Source organism: Ornithorhynchus anatinus, chromosome X3 (genome assembly GCF_004115215.2).
Source record: "Ornithorhynchus anatinus isolate Pmale09 chromosome X3, mOrnAna1.pri.v4, whole genome shotgun sequence".
Lineage (NCBI taxonomy): Eukaryota > Metazoa > Chordata > Mammalia > Monotremata > Ornithorhynchidae > Ornithorhynchus > Ornithorhynchus anatinus.
Window position 1 is genome coordinate 28,460,323 of NC_041751.1, and position 20,727 is coordinate 28,481,049.

The window sequence follows — 20,727 nt, forward strand, 5'->3', positions numbered from 1 at the left end:
TGCTCTGTGTTGCAGTTCTATGAATTTTGACATGCTAGTCTGTTTTATTAAAATGTTAAGTTTTAGAATGCAATACTCACACCCATCAGTGTTCTGCTACCAGGATAACTTGTATAAAACAGGTGGGCCTTTCTTTGGTTGTCTTTATTTTTGACCAGTCAAACAATCGAACACCATATGTATTTATTTAGCACTTACTTTGTGCAGAACACTGAGCTAAGCACTTGGGAGAGTATACTCCAGCAAGCAGATAGAGCACCAGCCTGGGAATCAGAAGGACATGGGTTCTGTACTAAGCACTGTACTAAGCACCTGGGAGAGTATAATATAACAGAGCTGGTAGAACGTTCCCTGCCCACAACGAGCTTAGGAGTCCTCTTTCAACAGTGACTATTGAGAGGGTCTGACCAACCACCATGACCAAAAATGGGATTCTTAATGGATTCTGTCTTAAATGTGTTGGGATGCAGGTGAAAACCCATGAATAGGAAGGTGCATTGCACAAGGGAAAGAGCACAGACCTAGGAGTCAGAGGACCCGGGTTCTAATCATGGCTCTGCCACTCGCCCTTGGGCAAATCCTTTAACTTCTTGGTGCCTCAGTTTCCTCAACTGTAGAATGGAGACTCAGTACCTGTTCTCTTTCCTATTTAGACTATGAGCCCCACGAGGTACAGGGACTGTTTCGGGCCTGATTGATTTCTATCTGTTCCAGCACTTCGAACAGTGTTTAACACATAACAAACTCAACAAATATGATAAAAAATAAAATAGGGACCATCACCTTATATCCATGACAATGCGAGCACCTTACCACAATACCACCGTCTATGGTGTTTAATATTTTCACGGTGCGGTGAGTTATCCTCCTTTAGACCTCACCAACACTTTAGAGCTCTCTAGAAGTAGTAAATCAGTGGGAGTTTGTAAACTAAGCTCCACTTTAGATATTTTTGCAAATCTGCCATATTGCAGTCCCTGAATATAAATTATCTCTGTTTCAGCAATGCATCCTGATTTCTTTTCTAGGCACTAATAACAATGCAAAGAGAATTGTTCTTCCTATTTCATTGCTCATGAAAAAAGAAACAATGTTTGCAAAGCAGATAAAATCAGTTGTCACTCAAAATGAAAACCTTTCTACTGTCATATAAGGTAGCAGATTAACTGGTTTCACCCGCAACCTCCATAGTGACATTATTTTCCACTCTAACTGCTCCTCAATATAACTGCTAGGATTTTTGAAATGAAAACAATTACAAGGTAGAGTAGTTGTTTTATTGTTTATGAAAAATAAGTGCTTTGACCCAGTGGATTGCTATAGGACACAGGTGGAAATATCTGTTTTTCGACTGGGTCAGTTTGACACTACTTTTCCTCCTTCCTTATCTTTGTCCATTTTCCTTTTTCACTTTCTGCTTTTTTCTCCATATTTCTCCCCTCCTTACTCCTTACCTATGCTCTTCTCTTTCTCAAAATTACTTTACTCCTCTTTACCTGTCCTTGAAATCCTTGGTTCCTCTCTGGAAACCTTTGGTCCTCTATTCTTTTCATTGTCAGCCTCTATCCCCTGCTTGCCACTCTCCTTCCCCACCTTTCTCTCTCTTTCTCTCTCCCTCTCTTTCCATTCTTTCCATTCCTCCCTCTCCTTCTCTCCCTCTCTCTTTCTCTCTCTGTGTCTTGATCTCCCCCTCCCCCTCTCTTTTTCTCCCCCCTCCTTCATCCTCTCTCTCTTTACCCCTCTCTTTCTCTCTTTCTCTCTCCCTCTCCCTCTATATATACTCAGTGTATAGTGTACATACTATACACTATACAAGGCGGCATTATTCTTTAATTAAATCATCTTTCAGCAAAATGCCACTGTGTTGAATGGGAAGGAAGGATAAAAAGGCAGTTTTTGTTTGTGGACTTATACATTTTATTTAGTAAAAACATACTCAATTACAAATGTTACAAATAATGTTCAGCACTGCATTAGGCATATTGGACTTAGGTGAAGCTTCAGTGTGTTCAGCCCACAGTCTGTGCCCCACTTGATCTAAAATCATGAAAAATCTCACATTCACTCATTGTTTGGTCTCGGGGGAATCAGCCTTTAGGATCATGGCAATTTCTAAATGCAGAAGGAGACATGGAATTTAATCATTCAAGTAGTGGATTTGCACAGTTAATTTTTGACCCCAGGTTTCCCTGACCTGCCTAGGAGAGAATGGGTTGACATAAAAATACTGCTGCTGGCATGGATAGCGGGGAGGTGATAAGGTGGAGTTTTTTTTTTCTCACTCTGGAGTGTCTTTGCTCTTGACCAATAAACCCATATGGATCCCATCGAGCAGTCAGCAATAAGCAAGGGTTGGCCAAGTATCTTGTTGTCATGGTGATCCCGCTGCAATGCTTCTGGCTTCTTATGCTCTCCCTTCCTTCAAGCCTGCATTTTATGCACGGTGATGCACAACTATCTCATTAGTTTCTGTCTACCACTATGCCCTGTCTTAGATCTCTTCTTTTATTTATCACATCTTCCCCTCCCATTCACCTACTTAAATGCAGAAACTTACCTTTCCCTCCTTCAAAAGAAAATCACATATCTCCTCACACAAGCCAGGAATCTGCCTCCTGGGATAGCTGGGTGACAGAGAGTCAAAGAAGGTAAGGGAGGGAATGTTCTTTATTCTTTATTGAGGACATTTCCAGTGTCCTCTTGGACTTCTAAGGGAGAATTGAGCCCCGTGTGAATTGTTGTATATGGTGAGCAATTATACTCTGGTAGCATTTACTGTAGGGCAAGGAGTGAGGTGCCACAACTCTCTGATCACCAATAGATGCCTTCTCTCCTGTGCTAATGTACAGGAAAAATTCCTGAAAGGGTCAGGACTCTGCTGGAGTCATTCCTCTTAAAGTTTTGCCTAGGAGATTAATTTTCCTTGGATCAGAATTACCCATCAGCCTCCTCCCCTGTAGTTTGTGGGACTTCAACCTATCAGTTGTACTGAAAACCTACTGGTACTAAGTGCTTGTGAGAGTACAGTAGAGGTAGAATACATGATTCCTACTTTCAGTAAACTTACAGTATAATAGAGGAAACAGAAACAAAATAGATAGTGCTTAAATAGCACAGTACGTGAACCGAAACGTTCAAAAGGGCTGTGGGAGTTGTAAGTGCCTAAGTGCTGGGAGTTGCAAGGTTGCAGACTTCAGAAACAGGGAGGATGATGGAAAAGTTGGGTGGACGAATGGATTTGTAAGGAAAGATGAGGAGTTCAGTTTGAGAAATATTGAGCTGAAGGTACTGTAGAGGAAATCCATATAGAAATGTCCCACAGGCAGGAGCAGTGTTGCCTAGTGGATAGAGTATGGGCCTGGAAGCCAGAAGGACCTGGGCTCTAATCCCAGCTCTACACTTGCTGTGTGACCTGGGACAAGTCACTTAACTTCTCTGTGCCTCATTTATCTCATCTGTAAAATGGGCATTAAAACTGTGAGCCCCATGTGGGACATGAACTGTGTCCAACATGACAAGCTTATATCTACCCCAAAGCTTAATACAGTGCCTGGCTCATAGTAAACACTTAACAAATACCATAAAAAAAAGAGTTAATGCAAGATTGCAGATGGGGTGAGACGTTGGGGCTAGCGAAATAGATTTGTAGAGAAGCAGTATGGCTTAGTGGATAGACTATGGGCTTGGGAGTCAGAAGGTCCTGGGTTCTAATCATGATTCTGCCACCTGTCTGCTGTGACCATAACTTCTCTGAGCCTCACTTATCTTATCTGTAAAATGGGGATTAAGAGTGTGAGCCCCATGTGGAACAGGGAGTGTGTCAACCTGATTAACCTGTATCTACCCCAATGCTTAGAACAGTGCTTGGCACATAGTAAGTGCTTAACAAGTACCATTATTATTATTATTATTATTATTGTTTGGGAGTCTTCTGCATAGAGATGATAACTGAAGCCATGTGAGCAGAGGACCTCCATGACCGAGTGAATGTAAAGTGAGAAGAGTAACAGAGCCTTGAGGATCACCCACAGTTAAAGGATGAGAGGTGAGAGGAGCCAGGGAAAGAGACTGAGAAATAGTGGCCAGTGCAGTAAGAGGAACACCGGGAGAAAGCCAGGTTGGGAAAATGAAGATTAGTATTTCCAGCAGGAGGATGGGGTCCACATTGTCAAAGGCAGTAGAGAGACCAAGGACAGTTAGAACAGAATATAGACCATCAGATTTGAAGTGAGGAGGGTCATTGGAGGCCTTGGAGAAGGTGGTATTAGTAAAGTGAAGGGTGTGGAGACCAAATTGTAGTAGGTCAAGAAAAGGTGGAGGCAAGGAAGCGGAGAAAATGGGGGTATTCAACTGCTTTGAAGAGTTTGAACAAGAATGGGAGCAGGGAAATGGGGTGATAATTGGAGGGTCTGTTGGGATCCATAGAAATGGAGCACCAAGCATAGAATGGAGTCTTTCATTCAAAAATCTTGGTGTCTGAAGTGCTCAACAGGGCTTAATTGATGTGGGGGCTTGCTGGGTTCAGCCTTGAGACCTATCCTGATGCTCGGGGTACTCTAAGAGCTCTGCTTTTAAGGAAGTGAGAACTAGAATTGAGTCACCGAGTTACCAAAAAAAAAAAAAATCCATAGTAAGGCTTTTTAGATGACGTTTCAACATCGTTGATAGCTTTCTCCAATCCGGTTCTCCAAAGGCATCAGATTTCAAGATGACTTAGTCTCTTTTAAAGCAAGAGTTCATTTGGTGGCTGATAAATATATCAGTCACTCTAAGTACATTCAATCAACTATATTTACTGAGCGCTTACTTTGTGCAGTTCCTTGCCCACAAGGAGCTTACAGTCTAGAGGACTAGCTGCTGTTTTAGAAAAATAATATTATGATCGACTGATGCCATCCAATTAATGGAGAAGTTCTTCTTGCAACTACTCTAAATGACGATCACTTTTTTTTCTAAATTGACACCCAGTGCACATGCTACAAATGCTGCTTCCCTTTGCATTATTTATGTATTTCTAAAAGATTGGGCTTTTTTCTCTTCATTAAAATAAGAATAAAATTAGAATTTCCAAGAAGTTTTGTTTTAATTGTTTATATGCCATCTATTTGAGTTGAAACGTTATATTAATGTTAAAATAACTTCAAATCCCTTTCCATTCTTCACACAAATTAACAACAGTTCACATAAATCTTTGCATCCTAAATACTAAAGCCAAAAATGATCTTGAATAAATCCCAGGCATTATTTTCTCTTCCCAAAAGTTTGAACATAACTCTTCACCTTTGCTCCTTATTAGAACTGTAAACAATGCTTCCTGTCTCTTTTTATAGAATAATGGGGGAAAAAAGATCATTATGGCTTGTACAGGCAGTTTTAATAGTCTTTTTTATTTCATCTATTAACTTACCTCAACAGGCTTCCTCTAAGAAACAATAAACAAGAACAATTAAGCACTTTGTAAGAATAAACTACTATATAAATGCTAAATATTTGTCTCATGATCAATAAGAATCTACTGAGTCTAAGGGCAATTTTTCCTTGGCTGATTTAATGATTTCAAACACAGTGGTGTCTGCTGCTGTTGAAGTTTCAGACTCACTCCGTTCGCTGACCAAAGACTACAGCCATTCACCCTACTAACCATCTCACAATGTGTGCTGCCGAGCACGGGGGACCAAGCAAGAGAGTGTGGATGGTTAAGTGGAAACTATCACCACTACTGCAAAAACCACTCAAGGCTGCTGATGGCAGGATCATCTTACTTTCTTAATACACTGAGTACTGTGATTTGGGACCCTCTCCAGGAATGGACCAATAGAACACACTGCCACCTTGGTTCTGCCTCTGATAGACCCTAGATGCATCCGAGAAACATACTGGTGGAATGGTAGAAGGGGCAGGGGCAGACCAGTTGCTACTCAGGAGTGATTCCCTCCAGAAGGTAGGTGCCACCCTGCTTCAAGTCAAGTACCAGGGAAGAAGCAGTGTGGCCTAGTGGATAGAGCATGGGCCCGGGAATCAGAAGGAAAAGTTACCTGACTATTCTTTCACTCTCTAAATCATTGAAATGGAACCTCTTATGTTTATTACAACTCGTCACTTGGACCCAAAAGTGAAAATAATGGGATCGTTATTTTTAATAACAACTCCAGCAGCAAAACAAATAAAATGATGGGGGGTTGTTTTTTTTTTTTGGTAGACAAACTAAAGAGGGTGGGGAAAAAATGTTACAGAGCTGTGCCCAAACTAGGATATCCAACAATTAGAACACTTAACATTAAATTGAGTTAATGTCCTATTATTGAGGTGTTAGCTATTAATTTCTTTGGGTTACTTGGCTATTATAATACTGCTGCATTTAAAAGGTGGTCTCTTAAATTGCTACAAAGCATCCTGACTAGTTTGCTGACAGCCCAGACCTGGATGCTCTTCCACTTGCCTTCATCCCCCTTCTCTACATTTTTCCTGCTCCCTTGGAAACACCTTAGGTCCAGGTCTCCTTTATACCCATGCCAAAAAGCCACTGGCCCTTCCTCTTCCCTTCTCCCTCCCTTGCCCCTCCCTTGCAATAATCTCCTTTCCTGCTGAAGCTGTCTCTGGTAAATATACTCCCGTGTGTTAGTGAAATAGATTTTTTGCATGTGTAGGCAGACCTTTGTGTTTGTCTCAGTAAGTATGCAATATGTGGGTCAGTGTGAGTGGGGCGACCTAAGTCTTCCTGATGTAGGCAAGACTGGACTATTCTGCTGTGCTTAATGAATTACTGCTGTAGTGTACTGATTGGTACTCAAAGGAGACAAGACCTTCCCATAATGCTCAGCTTTCTGCCAGGAAGTAACTTGTATATTGGGAGAATTGAGCATTCTTAGGAGCCCATTGTTTTAAGTGCTTCTCAGATTCTGTCAACAAAGAGCAGTGGTGGTTTAACAGCCTGGGAGCCCCTTAGTGGAATGCGTTCTATTCATTCTAGGGCACTGGAGTTTCTCTTCCTCTTGCAGATCCTCCTCCTGAAAGATGAAAATGCTGTGCTGTTAAAATGGTAGTGGTGAATAATGCAGAGATTTGAAATGTACTTCCTTTAATTCAACCTTTACATTTTTATTTTCAGGGTTCGAGCCTGGATAAATCATCTGATCTGTTTTGCACTTCTAGCTGAATGCCATTATCCAAAGCAAATCTGGGAAGGCTAAACGTTTATTTTATTAGGTGTATGTCAAATGGAAGCTTTCTATTGAAGGAAGTTCTCTGTTAAACTATGAATGGTAACTGTGAAGCAGAAAAACCAAAGTGCCAATTTCAAATGTACAAAACAAGGATAAACACTCTGAATTAGGAATATAACTAACATGAAAATAACTCATCTCTAAAATGGCAGATTATGAAATATGTGTCATTTATTTTAGTTGTATATTTGGAATTGCCTGCTTATGCTATGGAGAAGAAATTTACAATTGCTTTTCGATCGCCACTTAAATTTTGGTAGAAAAATACTGAAAAAATACTCTTATGTGTGGCAAACCACCCCCCAGCCCCAACCACCCCCCAAACTTTGCTTTTTTCTTGAAAGCAATTTTATTTGAGGTTTCCAGACAAGCAAGTAAATGTGCTGCTAGAAATGTCCATAGAAGAGTTGTGGGCTGCCTTTCTGGTTAATGAGAGGACAACAAATATCTATCCTTCTGTCTCTGTCTCACAATGATTTTCTTATAGCTTCATTTAATTGTTAGAAATGTTTTGAATAACAATAAAAACAATAACAATAAAAAAGAGAGACAGAAGGAAGAGAAAATGTGTTTGAAACTAAGCTTAAATTAGAGAGATTGCATAGGAGCTAAAAGTTCATATATATTGACAGGACTACAAATATGACTATAAATTAAGCACTTGTGCTGTGGTTGGTGCTATGTGAATGGGATAAGGGAGAAGGACTGAGATGTGCACTTTTGGAAGGTATAGGAAATAAAGGAATCTAGTACCTTTGATTTTACCATTAAAGCTTTATTAAATTAACTTGTTCATAACTAAAAAATTAAAATTGAGGAAAATAGAAGGAAAAATAACCACTCAAAAGGTTGTTTGTATATTTTAAAGATTTAATTTAGGCTCAAAATACTACTTTATGAAGACTCAATTGATGCTAAAATGTTATTCCAATTACTTCACATCTTCTTTCTCCTGGAAAAGTTCTGCTCAGTAATTTATTCTTCATCATTACTTTACAGTCCAGAATTATGAATTACAGTGGTAGGGTTAAAGCTTTATCTCCATTTCATATTCCTTTCAGTAGTTCACCCCTTCACCTCTCCGCAGCTCCCCTTCACCTCTCTGCAGCTAAACCCTCTATTCCCCCTTTCCCTCTGCTCCTCCCCCTCTCCCTTCCCATCCCCTCAGCACTGTACTCGTCCACTCAACTGTATATATTTCCATTACCCTATTTATTTTGTTAATGAAATGTACATCGCCTTGATTCTATTTAGTTGCCATTGTTTTTACGAGATGTTCTTCCCCTTGACTCTATTTATTGCCATTGTGGTTGTCTGTCCGTCTCCCCCGATTAGACTGTAAGCCCGTCAAACGGCAGGGACTGTCTCTATCTGTTGCCGACTTGTTCATTCCAAGCACTTAGTACAGTGCTCTGCACATAGTAAGCGCTCAATAAATACTATTGAATGAATGAATGAATAATTGTTTTCCAACTATGAGGGGAGCCTCAGCTCTAACTTTATGGGATCAGAACGAGATTAAAAATCTTGTAAGGGTTTTGGACTAGCTACACAATATCTGTAGTATACCAAAAATGTCAATTAAAAAATATTATTCTTTATAGTATTAAAAAAGAGGAAACACCAACTCTTTATATATGTAAGTTTACACTAGCCAAATTAATGGAAAATTGGGACAGTAGTTCAGATCTCCCAGACCCACATAAACCATACATCTGAAACATCCAGATAACTGAGCTCATTCAAGCCCCACAAAAAACAAAACTGTTAATTTGAATAATTGTGTCACTTTTCTTCTTCATGTTGTAAATGTAAATCTGGCCCAGGATTACCACAGGATTTACCCAATGGGTACGAGTCTTGGACATATATAATCCATTAGGACATCCTGGGCTTCCTTGTGCTGTTTTGTACGGAAGTAGAAGAAAAGTGCACAGAGGACGTTGCTCTCTCTCATGCCTAGACATGGTGTCACCTCTTAAACTTCACACCACAGAGGAACCAGTGGCTGCATGTGGATAGTGATTCTGTCATCTTTATCACCAGTTCCTCTACTATTCTATCCAATCAATGGTACTTACTGAGTGCTTACTGCCTACCTCCATCTCATCTATCTGTACCTCCATCTCATCTAGCTCGCCACCAACCCCTGGCCCTCATCCTGCCCCTGGCCTGTGATGCCCTCCCTCTTCATACCCAACAGAAGATCACTCTCCCCACCTTCAAAGCCTTATTAAAATCACATCTCCTCCAGGAGGCCTTCCCTGACTTAGCCCTCATTTCCTCTTCTCCCATTCCCTTCTGCACTTGGATTTCCCTCTTTATTCACCCTCCCTCACCCACACAGCACTTAAGTACATAGCCGTAATTCATTTATTTAAATGTTTGTCTCCTCCTCTAGGCTGCAAGCTTGCTGTAGACAGGGACCATGCTCACCAACTCTGTTTATATTGTACACTCCCAAACACTTAGCACAGTGCTCTGCACACAGCAGATGTTCAATAAATATGATTGATTGGTTGATTGCAGAGCACTGTACAAAGCATCTGGGGGAGTAGAGTACAACGGAGTTGGTAGATATGTCCTCTGCCCACTTTGAGCTTACAGTTCAGAGAGAACTTCCTCTACTCATGCTGAAATGGGCAAAGGTGGGGCCTAGGAAATTGTTCCCCCTTCCTGCTAAGAGGAAAGAATCCATAAAGAGGGGCAGAAAAGTTGTTTTTCCTAAGTATGTAGGAGGGCATGCTTGTTCCCTCCTGGGCACCAGGGGAATCAAACTCAGAAGGTGTTGGCTGATCATTATCGTGAGTGACAAAAGCATAGAGAGGCTTGCCTTCTCAAAGGAGTACTTTTAGGAAGAATAAAACTAGTTTAATGTAGGTACCTCTGATCACTTTTATAATAAAAACTAATATTACACATAAGTACATTTTCACAGTAAGAAAAATTGATACCTTTTGAATTAAGAATTTAATACATCAAAGGATTTTCATAAAGAACATTTCAGAAAGTTATACTAGCTAACCAAATCATTTCTGTAGGTTGGATTTATGAAATGCAGAGAAAATGAGGTTTTTAAAGTGAGAAAATATAGAAATTTAAATTCTGTAACAATAAGCATGCATAAAATGTTATAACAGATTAAAATGTTACTAATTAATGTGAATATTCTGCTAGGAATAACAGTTATCTACCTAGTTTGCCAACTATTGTGTTTACTTCCAGCGTGGAATAGGGGAATAAGATTCCCTTTTCCCCCATGTGACAATCATGGGTGTAAGAGATGGAAGTTTGGGTGAGTGGCAGGGAGTCCGGGAGTCTGGGGTTAATAGAAGGAAAAGGAGAGGGGAGAGGGGCTTTGAAGCTCCAAGGACTCCTGGTATACAGTCATTGGATTTATAAAGTGTTTAGTGGGAGTAGTCAACCCTCTCCAAATGCATATTTTCCATGCCCCAAACCTTGAGGTCTTGATATTTTGATTATTCTGGAATCCGAATAACCCTCTGAATCCTCACCCTTCCTTGGGCATTCCCTAAGTCCTGGAATGAGCCTGCAAAAGCTTCAGGGCAATTGTTACAACTGTTTCATGCTCCTCTTCAAGGAACATGAGTTTCCCTGGTGTTGAAGGAAAAAGAGTTTGCTCTTCTTCCCAGGTGTTTCCCTCTTCTCTCAAGTGAAGGGCTGAATCCCGGGTGCTTGGATCTTAATCAGGGGAAGGATCCCTCCATCCACATTTCATTTGTTCAGAGATAGAAGCTCAGTCACAGGAGCCGCCTGCGGGTTTGTTATGGAAAATCCTGAGTGAGCTAGATTTCAAGTCCCAAATCTTTCCTCTCTTTTTTGGGGACTGGATATCAGGGTTTACCAAGAAACATCAGGGTTATACTCTAAGCAGCGGGACCAGAGTGAGGGTGAGGCATCCTAGGCGATACAAAGAATAATTCAGGCTAAACAATTTTAGTCATTTCATTGTTAGGCATAACTATGACATTTCCTGACATTTTATGTCAATTTTGTGGCTGTTTTGGCTGGGTCTCCATCAGTAAAATGAAATGGGGTCCTGAAGTCATTAACTACATAATGCATTCAAATGCCTCTCTACCTCCATCTTAGTATTCTTGCTAATTCATTCAATCAAAGGAGCTTTTTTGGTTTGAATTTTCCAGGAAATTCATCAGTTTTCCATTTCAATCTGCTTGTGTTGTCCTATCTATTAATTATACAGAAATGTGAACATAAAAATGCACTTCAAAAAATTTCTACATTTAAATCCATAAAATTGATTTAAATTTAAACCTGCATGCATTCAATTTTGGAGGGGGATCAATCAATCAATGGTATATATCTGCACCTATCATGTGCAGAGCACTGTATTAAGAGCTTGGAGAGTACACCAGAAAAACAAACAGAACACTGTTCTTGCCCTCAGAAGGCTAATAATCTAAAGTGAGGGAAAGAGGCAGAAATAAATAACTTACAAATAGTCAAAACAGGAGAAAGAACAAAGATGTGCAAGGCAGTAGCAGAGTAGAACGTGGGTTCTAATCCCGGCTCCGCCACTTGTCTGCCATGTGACCTTGGGAAAGCCACTTAACTTCTCTGTGCCTCAGTTATCTCATCTGTAAAATGGGGATTAAGACTGTGAGCCCCTCGTGGGACAACCTGACTACCTTGCATCAACCCCAGAGTTTAGGAAAGTGCTTGGCACATAGTAAGCGCTTAACAAATACTGTTATTATTGTTATTATTAGATCAGGGTGAAATAGCTGAATAAATAATTGACTACAGATACACTTAGTTCTACTATAACATGGGGTTTTGTTCCTGATGAACACTGTGTTAAGGAAAAGCCATGTTATAATAATGATGATGATGATGTTTGTTAAGTGCTTACTATGTTTCAGGCACTGTACTTAGCAATGGGGGAGATTCGGTATAGGTACTTATACTAACACTGTGCATGTGCCCACAGCCATTTTTTTTTCTGATACTGCATTACTTTCTTTCTAGTTGTGTGCATTGTTGGAAAAGCACTTTCTAATTCTCTAATAGTGTTCTATGCAAAACAGGTAGTAAAATCACAGGCTCTAGAAGAACAGGGTGTTTATACTTAAGTGCTGAGGCTACTTCAAGTGTTTATACTTGAGTGCTAAAGGTGGATGTTGGATTGATGTGATTTGGGGTGTTAGGAATTAATCGGGGAAGGCTTCTAAGCAGAAAGCTGTACATTCTGTATAAATATAAATACTGCCAGACATAAAGAAATGACATTTATATCTAGATTTTATTCTTTGCCTTCTAGCCTTATGTTTGAGCATAAATGAAGAGTTTTCTTTGTCATTTAAAATTATTTTAGTTATAAATTGGGAAGAAAGGTCATAGGGGTTAATTATTTCACAGACTTGGACAATTATTTTATATATTATAAATTCAAAAGCATTCATATTGCTTGGATGATTTTCAAAATAGTTTAATTTACAGGATTTATTGTTGGAAAAAGTGGTTAGCAATTTTTCTAAAAGGTATTTACTGGTATTGGCTACCTGATACTGTTTATAACTAAGTAATCAATAGCTTCAAAACCACATAAAAGTGGACATTAATGAAATGGCTTATTAGATATTTAATGTGCCTTTTAGAATTGCTGGTGTGCTAACAACAGCCATTTGCAATATTTTATTCAACTTCTATCCTTTGTATCTTTTTTAGTAGACTGATATATATGAAGTTATTGACCATTGGTTATTAATAAAATCCAGCTACTTTCAGCTTGTTAAACAAAGCCAGGAGACAATCAGAATCTTGAAAATAACATGCTTTGGTTTTCTTAATTAAATATAATTACAAGTCCTTTATAAGAGGAAGGATAATTTATTTTTTGCTCTGGCCCTCTGTTTTAACAACCCATAGCTATCTCAGAAATGCTGACTATATCATGTATATAAAAGAGGTCTAGTCCACTAAAAGGATCGGCACGTTTCCGTAATACGGTATTATTATGATCCCTTAAATAAATCCAATTTTTTTCCCCATATATATATATATATATTTCTTGAAAAGGTCCAACAAAGTTCCTTGAAATGCTTATTCACTGAAGTATCAGAATTGCAATTACCAGAAAGGTTAAGGTAAAGTTAACATTACAGCAACATCCTTCTCTATACAAAGAAACTAGGCCAAGGTCTAACATCAGTCGGGTGGCACAACGGGATAAAGAAAACTCGGGAAATTATGTTTTAAATGAAAGATAGATAAATACTTGTTTTTCCTCTATTCTTTTTCACTGAAATTTTTCTGGTAATAACACATTTTCCCTCAGCAAAGTAAAATGGATGAACATATATTTATGGTTGGGCCCATCCCCACCTGCAAAGCTCTCCTTAGAACCGTCTCCTCCGGAAGATATTTCCCGAGTGATTCCCCAGCTCTCTGGTGAAGTCATCTCATCAGCCAACCTTAGCACTTCTAGGTAGTTCGGTTTACTTATTCCACTTAATCATTTTTCGCCTACTTTCGTGGTTGTCAGTTGTGTCTGTGGTACCTATAATAATAAGTAAGATAGTGTTAAGAGTTAGCGTGGCTCAGTGGAAAGAGTCCGGGCTTGGGAGTCCGAGGTCGTGGGTTCAAATCCCTGCTCTGCCACTTGTCAGCTGTGTGACTGTGGGCAAGTCGCTTAACCTCTCTGTGCCTCAGTTACCTCATCTGTAAAATGGGGATGAAGACTGTGAGCCTCACATGGGACAACCTGATGACCCTGTATCTCCCCCAGCGCTTAGAACAGTGCTCTGCACATAGTAAGCGCTTAACAAATACCAACATCATCATTATGGCGAGCGCCGTTTCAAGCCCTGGGATAGATAGATACAAGTTCATCAGTCCCCGTCCCACATGGGGCTCCCAGTCGAAGCAGGAGGGAGGACGGCAGTTGCATTCCCATTTTGCAGTTGAGGAAACTGAGGCACAGAAAAGCTAAGAGAACTGCCCAAGGTCTCACAGGAGACAAGCGAAGAGGCCGGATATAGATCGCAGATCCTCCGGTTCCCGGGCTTGTGCTCTTTCCACCAGGCCACGCCGTTTCCCTGTAGCGTCCGTGATCTGGTTATCGTGCGTCTAATCCAACGTTTAGCGTATTGTTTGGGATACTGTCAGCCCTTAAACGAATATCACTGCCGTTTTCCTTCTCGTTCTTTGATCTCCTTCTCGATTTTCCGTGGGCTAACAGGTTGTGTCCGCCCGTCTCCCCTCAACGCCACGGAAAACCTCCTCGGGGACAGGGACTATGTTGTCTTCTACTTTTAGGGTATTCTCCCACCCCGTTCCTAGTGCAATGCTCTGCCCACAGTTGGGGCACAGTAAATACCGATGATGATGGTGAGTAGGGAATGTTTCCCGTCAGTGGAATTCCTAGAGAGGTGGGGTGGGGAAAGGGGTAGGATTGCTCTTTTTCATCACTACTGTGCCCTTCTGAGTTTGGGGGGCTTTTGCTCTTTCTGTTCGTAGGACCGAGCCGCTGGCAATCCCCAGGACCCAAATTCGAGATGGGGAGAGAAGAAATTTCCGTGGTAACTTCGGGGAGCTCTCTCGCAGTTTTTGAAGCGCCCACAGCGGAGGGGACACAGGCTGTACACGTCGGAGGGGCCCCTCCAGAGGTGAGCACCGCTTCGATGGGAACCGTTCCCTCGTCTTCAAGGCCGGGTGGCCGTCGCCCCGAGATCAGCCCCTTTTCACGGGGCCTTCGGGGTGGGGAGCGGAGCGAAGGAAGGGACGCGGCGATAGAGTGCAGAATGCAAATCGGCCACTGGAGGGAGTCTGGGCGCTTTCAAAGAGCTCAGACGGGCCGGAAAAACGGGAAAAACTCTGCGGGAGAAGCCCAATCGGAAGGGAGCGGGAGCGAGCGGTCTGCGGTCACGGGTTTGCGGGCCGGAGAGAAAACGCTCCCTCACGGGGCTCGGCCAGACTTCGGAGCCAGGTGACTGGCGCTCCAGAGATCGAACGGCGGATTTCTACCTCTCCGACGCTAGTGCCGGAGGCGTGGATCGTTTGCCCCCAGGAATAAAAGACGCATCTATCCATGACAAAGGCTCCGTGTCGTTCTTTTGGGGAAGAAGGGGACGGGGTGGGAGAGAGCGGCCCAGTCCGACGGTGGGGCACGCCCGGGTAGGTCTCCTTAGCCGAAATGGAAACACGTGTAAAGTCGCTCTAATCGCATCACTTGCCGCATTAAGCGGGTTTGTGCTGAATCGTAATCGTTTTCTACAGGGGCCGCGGTATTTTCACCATCGAACCGCACCGCCTTCAAGTCTGCCCTCTCTCCGAAAACAACGTTTATTGAAAAGCAAAATGTTTCTGCTGGGACAGTGGGTTCGCAACCAAGAGCGGAGAAGGTGCCGTAGTTTCCGGAGCTCCGGACTCCGCCATCCGCAGGCGGAAAATTTCCGATGGGGAACCTCAGTGGACAGGGCGATCTGAGCGGCGTGGCGGGCCGGGAGCGGGGAAAGGGAGCCTGAGCTCAGGTCGTGGCGGGGGGGGCGGGGCGGAGGGATGGGTTCGGGTCTAGCCGGGGACTCGGATGAAAGATGTCAACTCATCCTTCCCCCTCCGGCGGCGAAAGGGTCGCCGCCGGCGGCAGCAGCGGCGGCAGCAGCGGCAAGCTCCCGGAGTGGAGACCAACCACTCCGATCTGTCCCTAATTCAATTAATCGGGTTTCGGGAAGGTGGGGATGGGTGATTTTTGGAGGGAGGCGGGAGTGGGAAGGAGAGGAGGAAAACGCCTCTCTCTCATGTTGCAAACCAATCCGGATGAAGGAAAAAAAAAACCCCGTCTGTAAGCAAACAGCAGGCTGCTCCCTGACTGGCTGCTCGGCAGATCCCCCCCCTTTCCCAAGTAAACTGCATGTAAAACCCCACATGATCCGCCAGCAGCGCCTCTGCCGAGCCGGGTTGCCCGCACCTCCTCCGTGCATGGACTCGGAGCACATACACGCACACACGCCAGCCTCCGGATCGCGCGCGGACACGCATACACACACATGCATGGGTCGGGCTAGATAGACCGCCTACGTCCATGCGGACGGTCACTGCACTCGGGGCTCGCTCTTGGAGTGTCCTAGGTGTCTACTGATGTCGGATTTACACCCAGGTCATTGCGAAGGGGGCGTGATTGTTTAAGATTCTCCCCCTTCCCCATAGAGCTTCCCCCCCCCCTGCAAAACTGACTTCTGCCCACCCCCCCTCCCCTTCTTCCTCCTCCCTTTTCGACCCTCGCCAGCCTTTGTAATCTCTCCCTGGATCCCGCTGCATTCAAGTTTATTTATTTCCTTGCCCGGGTAGGGGTTTTTCGTGTGTGTGTCTGTGTGTGTGTCTGTGTGTGTGTTTCCCTTTTGCTGCTGTTACCGCTGCTGTTGCTGTTCCGAAGAGAAAAGAGTAGCTGCGGAGAACGAGATTGTCTGATGTAGTCGTCGGCGGGAAGGGTTTTTTTCCCCCCCTTCTTTTCCCCTTCCACCTTTTCCAACTGATCTGTGCGTCGATACGAGTTGATGTTCCTGAGACTGAATCCGGCGCAGCAAGAGAGACACTTTTGAAAGCTGCACGGGAGAATTGTTGGACCTCATCGCTAGTGCGGGCGAGGCGACCGGGCTGACATCGGCTTCTCCAGGAGTTTCCTTTAAAATCGAGTTTTCATCTCGTGTTCCCCACCTCGCTCTCGCCACCCCACCCCACCCTTCAGCCAAACTGTTTTATTTGCGTCTCCTTGTTGGTTTGAGACATCCCAGCGCTGCTTGGATTGGCTGCTTATTTATTTTTTTTTTTTTTGCCTCTGTTGTTCCTTTTACTCTTTGGTGCACCCACCGCCCAGGGAAGGAAGGAGCACGAGAAAAACCCATAAAGTCTCCTCCAGGACACAGACAGTTTTCTCCTCCTCCCGCTGTTGCAGCTGCAGAACCAGCCCTCCAACTCAGTTACCGCAGTCAGCCTCTTCGGGACTAGTTGGGGAAGAGGCAAGATTAAAGGCGGGACCAAACTTTGTGGAGGGCTTGGGTGGCACCCCGGCACTCCCCCGGCCCAGCTGCCCGGGAGCTGGGTTCGAATTCAGCCGAGACCCGTCTCTCCTGCCCAGCGCCTTTTCCTGAGCCGGCTGCGCCTAGTTCCTGCACTAGCCGCGAGGCTTGCCGAGCCAGAGCGACAAGAAAGAGCAAGTTAAATCTTCTGGAGGAGAAAACGAAAATAGAGAGCTATACACCTAGATAAAGAAACTGACGCCCAGCCGCCACCGTCCTACTTGCAGCTAACCAAAGTTACTTTGAAGGGGGCCCGGCGGAGCGAGAGCTTGGTGCTTGAGAGGACCCCCTCCCCTCCCCTCTCCCCCCCCCCCCTTCGGCTGCCGTCGCCGCCGAGGGGGCAGAGATCGAGGCGGGGGAGCGAGTCGGTGCATGTCTCCCCGTGGCCGTTGCCCGGACCTCCTGGTGAATGTGCCGCCTGCTGCTGCTGCTGCTGTTGCTGCCGCCGCTGCCGCTGCCCGACTCGGCTCGTCCTTGCCCCTCCCGGGGTGGCCAACCTCCCGCTGCTGCTTTTTGAGAGACAGACAAGGATTTGACATCCTCCTTCCAACCCGCATCGCGGCACACACTCTCCCCTTCCTCCGCTCCTCGGCTTCATCTTCCGTTTTCTTTTAATCTTTTTTTTCCTCTCCCCTCCCCCTAGCCCCCCGTGGGGGGTAGGAGACCTCTTCCGATCGTCTTTTGCCACCCCCCCCCCCGCCTTCTTTAGGCTCTCCACCCCCTTTCCTGTTGTGGGTGTCCCTGTTCTTTTTTTTCCTTTCCTGCTATTTATTTATTTATTTGGCTCTGTGTGAGTGTCTGGGGGGGGGGGTGCGTGGTGCGTGTGTGCGCGCCTGTGTGTATGTGTGTGTTTCGCCGTTGGCCGGGAGTGATGTTGCACGTGGAGATGTTGATGCTGCTATTTCTGGTGCTCTGGATGTGCGCGTTCAGCCAGGATCCCGGCTCCAAGGTGGTGGCCGATCGCTACGCCGTCTACTGGAACAGCACCAACCCCAGGTAAGAGATCCGAAGGCGGGCCCGGAGGGGCAGGGGCAGTGGCTTCGGACGGGGGGCTTTACTCCCCGGACGACCGGAGCTGAGAAGGGGTTGGGAGATGAGACCAGGGAGTGGGCTGATGCATCTCCCCCGTTTCCCCCCCCCCCCCTCCAGGAAAGGGCTTAGCGTTCTCCGATCTCCCAAAGGGCGAGGCATCGAGTGACCGGTCTAGCGGCTCTTCCTCCTCTAGGGTGAGGAGGAGAGAGGAGTGGGTAGCCTCTAGGCTCCGGCCAGTGGGTAATGAAAGGGATGACCGGGGCCCAAGCAAGTTTGCCGTTTTCTATTTTAAACGGCTCATTTCTTTTGAAGGCGTGGCGGTCTGAGTGGTACCGGTACCGATGACGGTAGTATTGCCGAGCCCAGGAGTGCCGGGGCTAGGCTCGCTTCTGCAATCGTCCCGGTCCTACTCAAAGCGCTCCGCTCCCTCCCAGTTTGGGAGCGCTGGGAAACTTTCCTGATGTAGCCGGACTGTGCATTTAAAGGGTGGGGTTGAGAAGCGGAAGCTTTGCGTCTCCCTCTTCCTCTCCGACTGGCCGGGAATGTAAGAGATCATTTATCCGGCCGCTCCCTTGCTCTCGATGGCTCAGGAGATTCCTCCTCTCCCAGCAACCTCCATCAGGGCCGGAAAAGTTGCATCGAGTCTGTAGTCGGGGCAAGCACGCAGCGCTTTTAGAGCCACCCGATCCCCAAGGGCCGGGCTCGGGGAGGGAAAGCGCAGGCTCCTACCGCCCCCTCTCCCCGTACCCCCAGTTTTCCGGCCCCGAGGAGAATCTAGGGAGACGATCGGGACGGTCTCGCCCTCGCCACCCATCCCGCAGGGGCATCTCGGAGAGAACAGGGCTCAGATCTTCCTCCCGAGGACCAGATTTCCAGCCCGGGCAGACGGAGGGAAACAGCTCAAGGCGGGTGGTACCCGAAGAAGGACCCCTCTGAACCAGCCCCCCCCCCCTTTCCTGCCCCCACCGCCCCCCAAAGTCGCCAGACCAAACGTCTGAAGAGCAGCAATTAGCGAGCGCCTCCCCACGCCGGGGACACCTGGAGAGCTAGAAACGCATTTCCTAAATGTGGGGCTAATTAGAAAAAGTGTGCGTGTCTGGGGCGTAGGCGTGGGGGATAGGGTGGGAAAGCTATTTCTTGCTTGACAGGCCACTTACCACTATTAGGAGAAGAGAAAGAGAAGCCACTCTGCCAGAGGAGATGCCTTTCATAAAAGCTGACAAGACAAATAAGAGCAGGCTTCCCGGTTGCGATGGTGTTAAAAGCCGAGCTCATTATTTGACTTGGTTTATTCCCTTCGGGCTTTATTAGACAGTGTAGATAAAACACGGGAATTTATCCGTCCAAACTTCCATTCTCACGTTAAATGAAGCAACCCTGAAAGAGAGGGTTTAGTTTGGGGCTTTTCAGCGCTGGTGACTCCTTCCCTTTTCACCGTTCCAAGATGAAGTTCCTTTTTCTCCCGGTACCCGCTAATCGATAGAAAAAGTTACCTGCATTTTGTTGCTGCTGCTCTTTAAAATACACAAGATTCCGCCTCTCTCTCCCCCTTCTTTTTTTTTTCTTTTTGAACCTGTCAAGCAAGTCCGAGTTAGTTTGAGGACGTTTTATCTTAGGTTATCTCTGTTTTATGCACCTGATACTGCTGTTTGGTGTGAGATTAGCACATTGATTTTTGTCACTGGTCATGTTTTTTAATAGATCTGCCTTGCCTGCAGAAAACTCTTCTACTCTGTATTCCAGGGTCGCTTTTGACTGGGTGAGAAGAAAGTTAAGATGCGGAATTTTCAAGTGCCCAGGGTTTTTTTAGGCACTTCGGTGCTTTAATTAGTCGTGTAGCAGCATCTTTCTGTCGTAACTGACTGAACAACGGGTTGACTCCAGCACCCCACCCCCGGCCCCCCGCCAAAAACAAAATAGGCTGTAGCATTTTTAAGAGTCGAAGTTTATGAGCAGTTTAACCTTGCTTCACAAACTTTACTTTAAAACGTCTTTAAATAATACAAGGGTAGAAATACACAAATCACATCTCAGAAAAGGTACATTACAAAAGATAGTTCGTGTGTTTTATCAAATAGTGTCCTTAGAAGAAAGTTCAAAGAAATCAAACAAAAATCATCTAATTAAATTTGTCTGAAATAAGGCAGAGTTTGCACAACACATTTGTGATCGTGTAATTAACAAGCATCTTTTGTTTGAATACAAAGTTCAGTTTTAAGCCTATCATTAAATGTTATGCATTTTGTGAAGACACTAATCAAAACGGGTCATTAGTATGACATGATCGAGTTAGTATGAATTTAAAGATTTGTTTCATGTATGTGATGCCATAATAGAATCAGTTAATATGCTAGAAAATATTTTGCAACTTAGTATGAATGTCTGGCAACTACCATAACTTTTCGTTTAGCTCT

General features: G+C 44.5%; 1 protein-coding gene across 2 annotated transcripts in view; it reads left to right on the forward strand.

Annotated features, from left to right (window-relative positions):
- The first annotated feature begins 16,459 nt into the window (after positions 1-16,459).
- Positions 16,460-20,727, forward strand: part of EFNA5 (ephrin A5) — a 257,625-nt gene continuing 253,357 nt past the window's right edge. Inside the window, exon 1 of one of the 2 annotated variants that reach the window (XM_007672819.3) lies at positions 16,460-18,277. In XM_007672819.3, coding sequence (XP_007671009.1) covers positions 18,123-18,277 — 155 coding nt within the window. In that variant the 5' untranslated portion in view covers positions 16,460-18,122. The remainder of the gene's footprint in view (positions 18,278-20,727) is intronic. The other variant, XM_001513474.4, reaches the window with a different exon arrangement.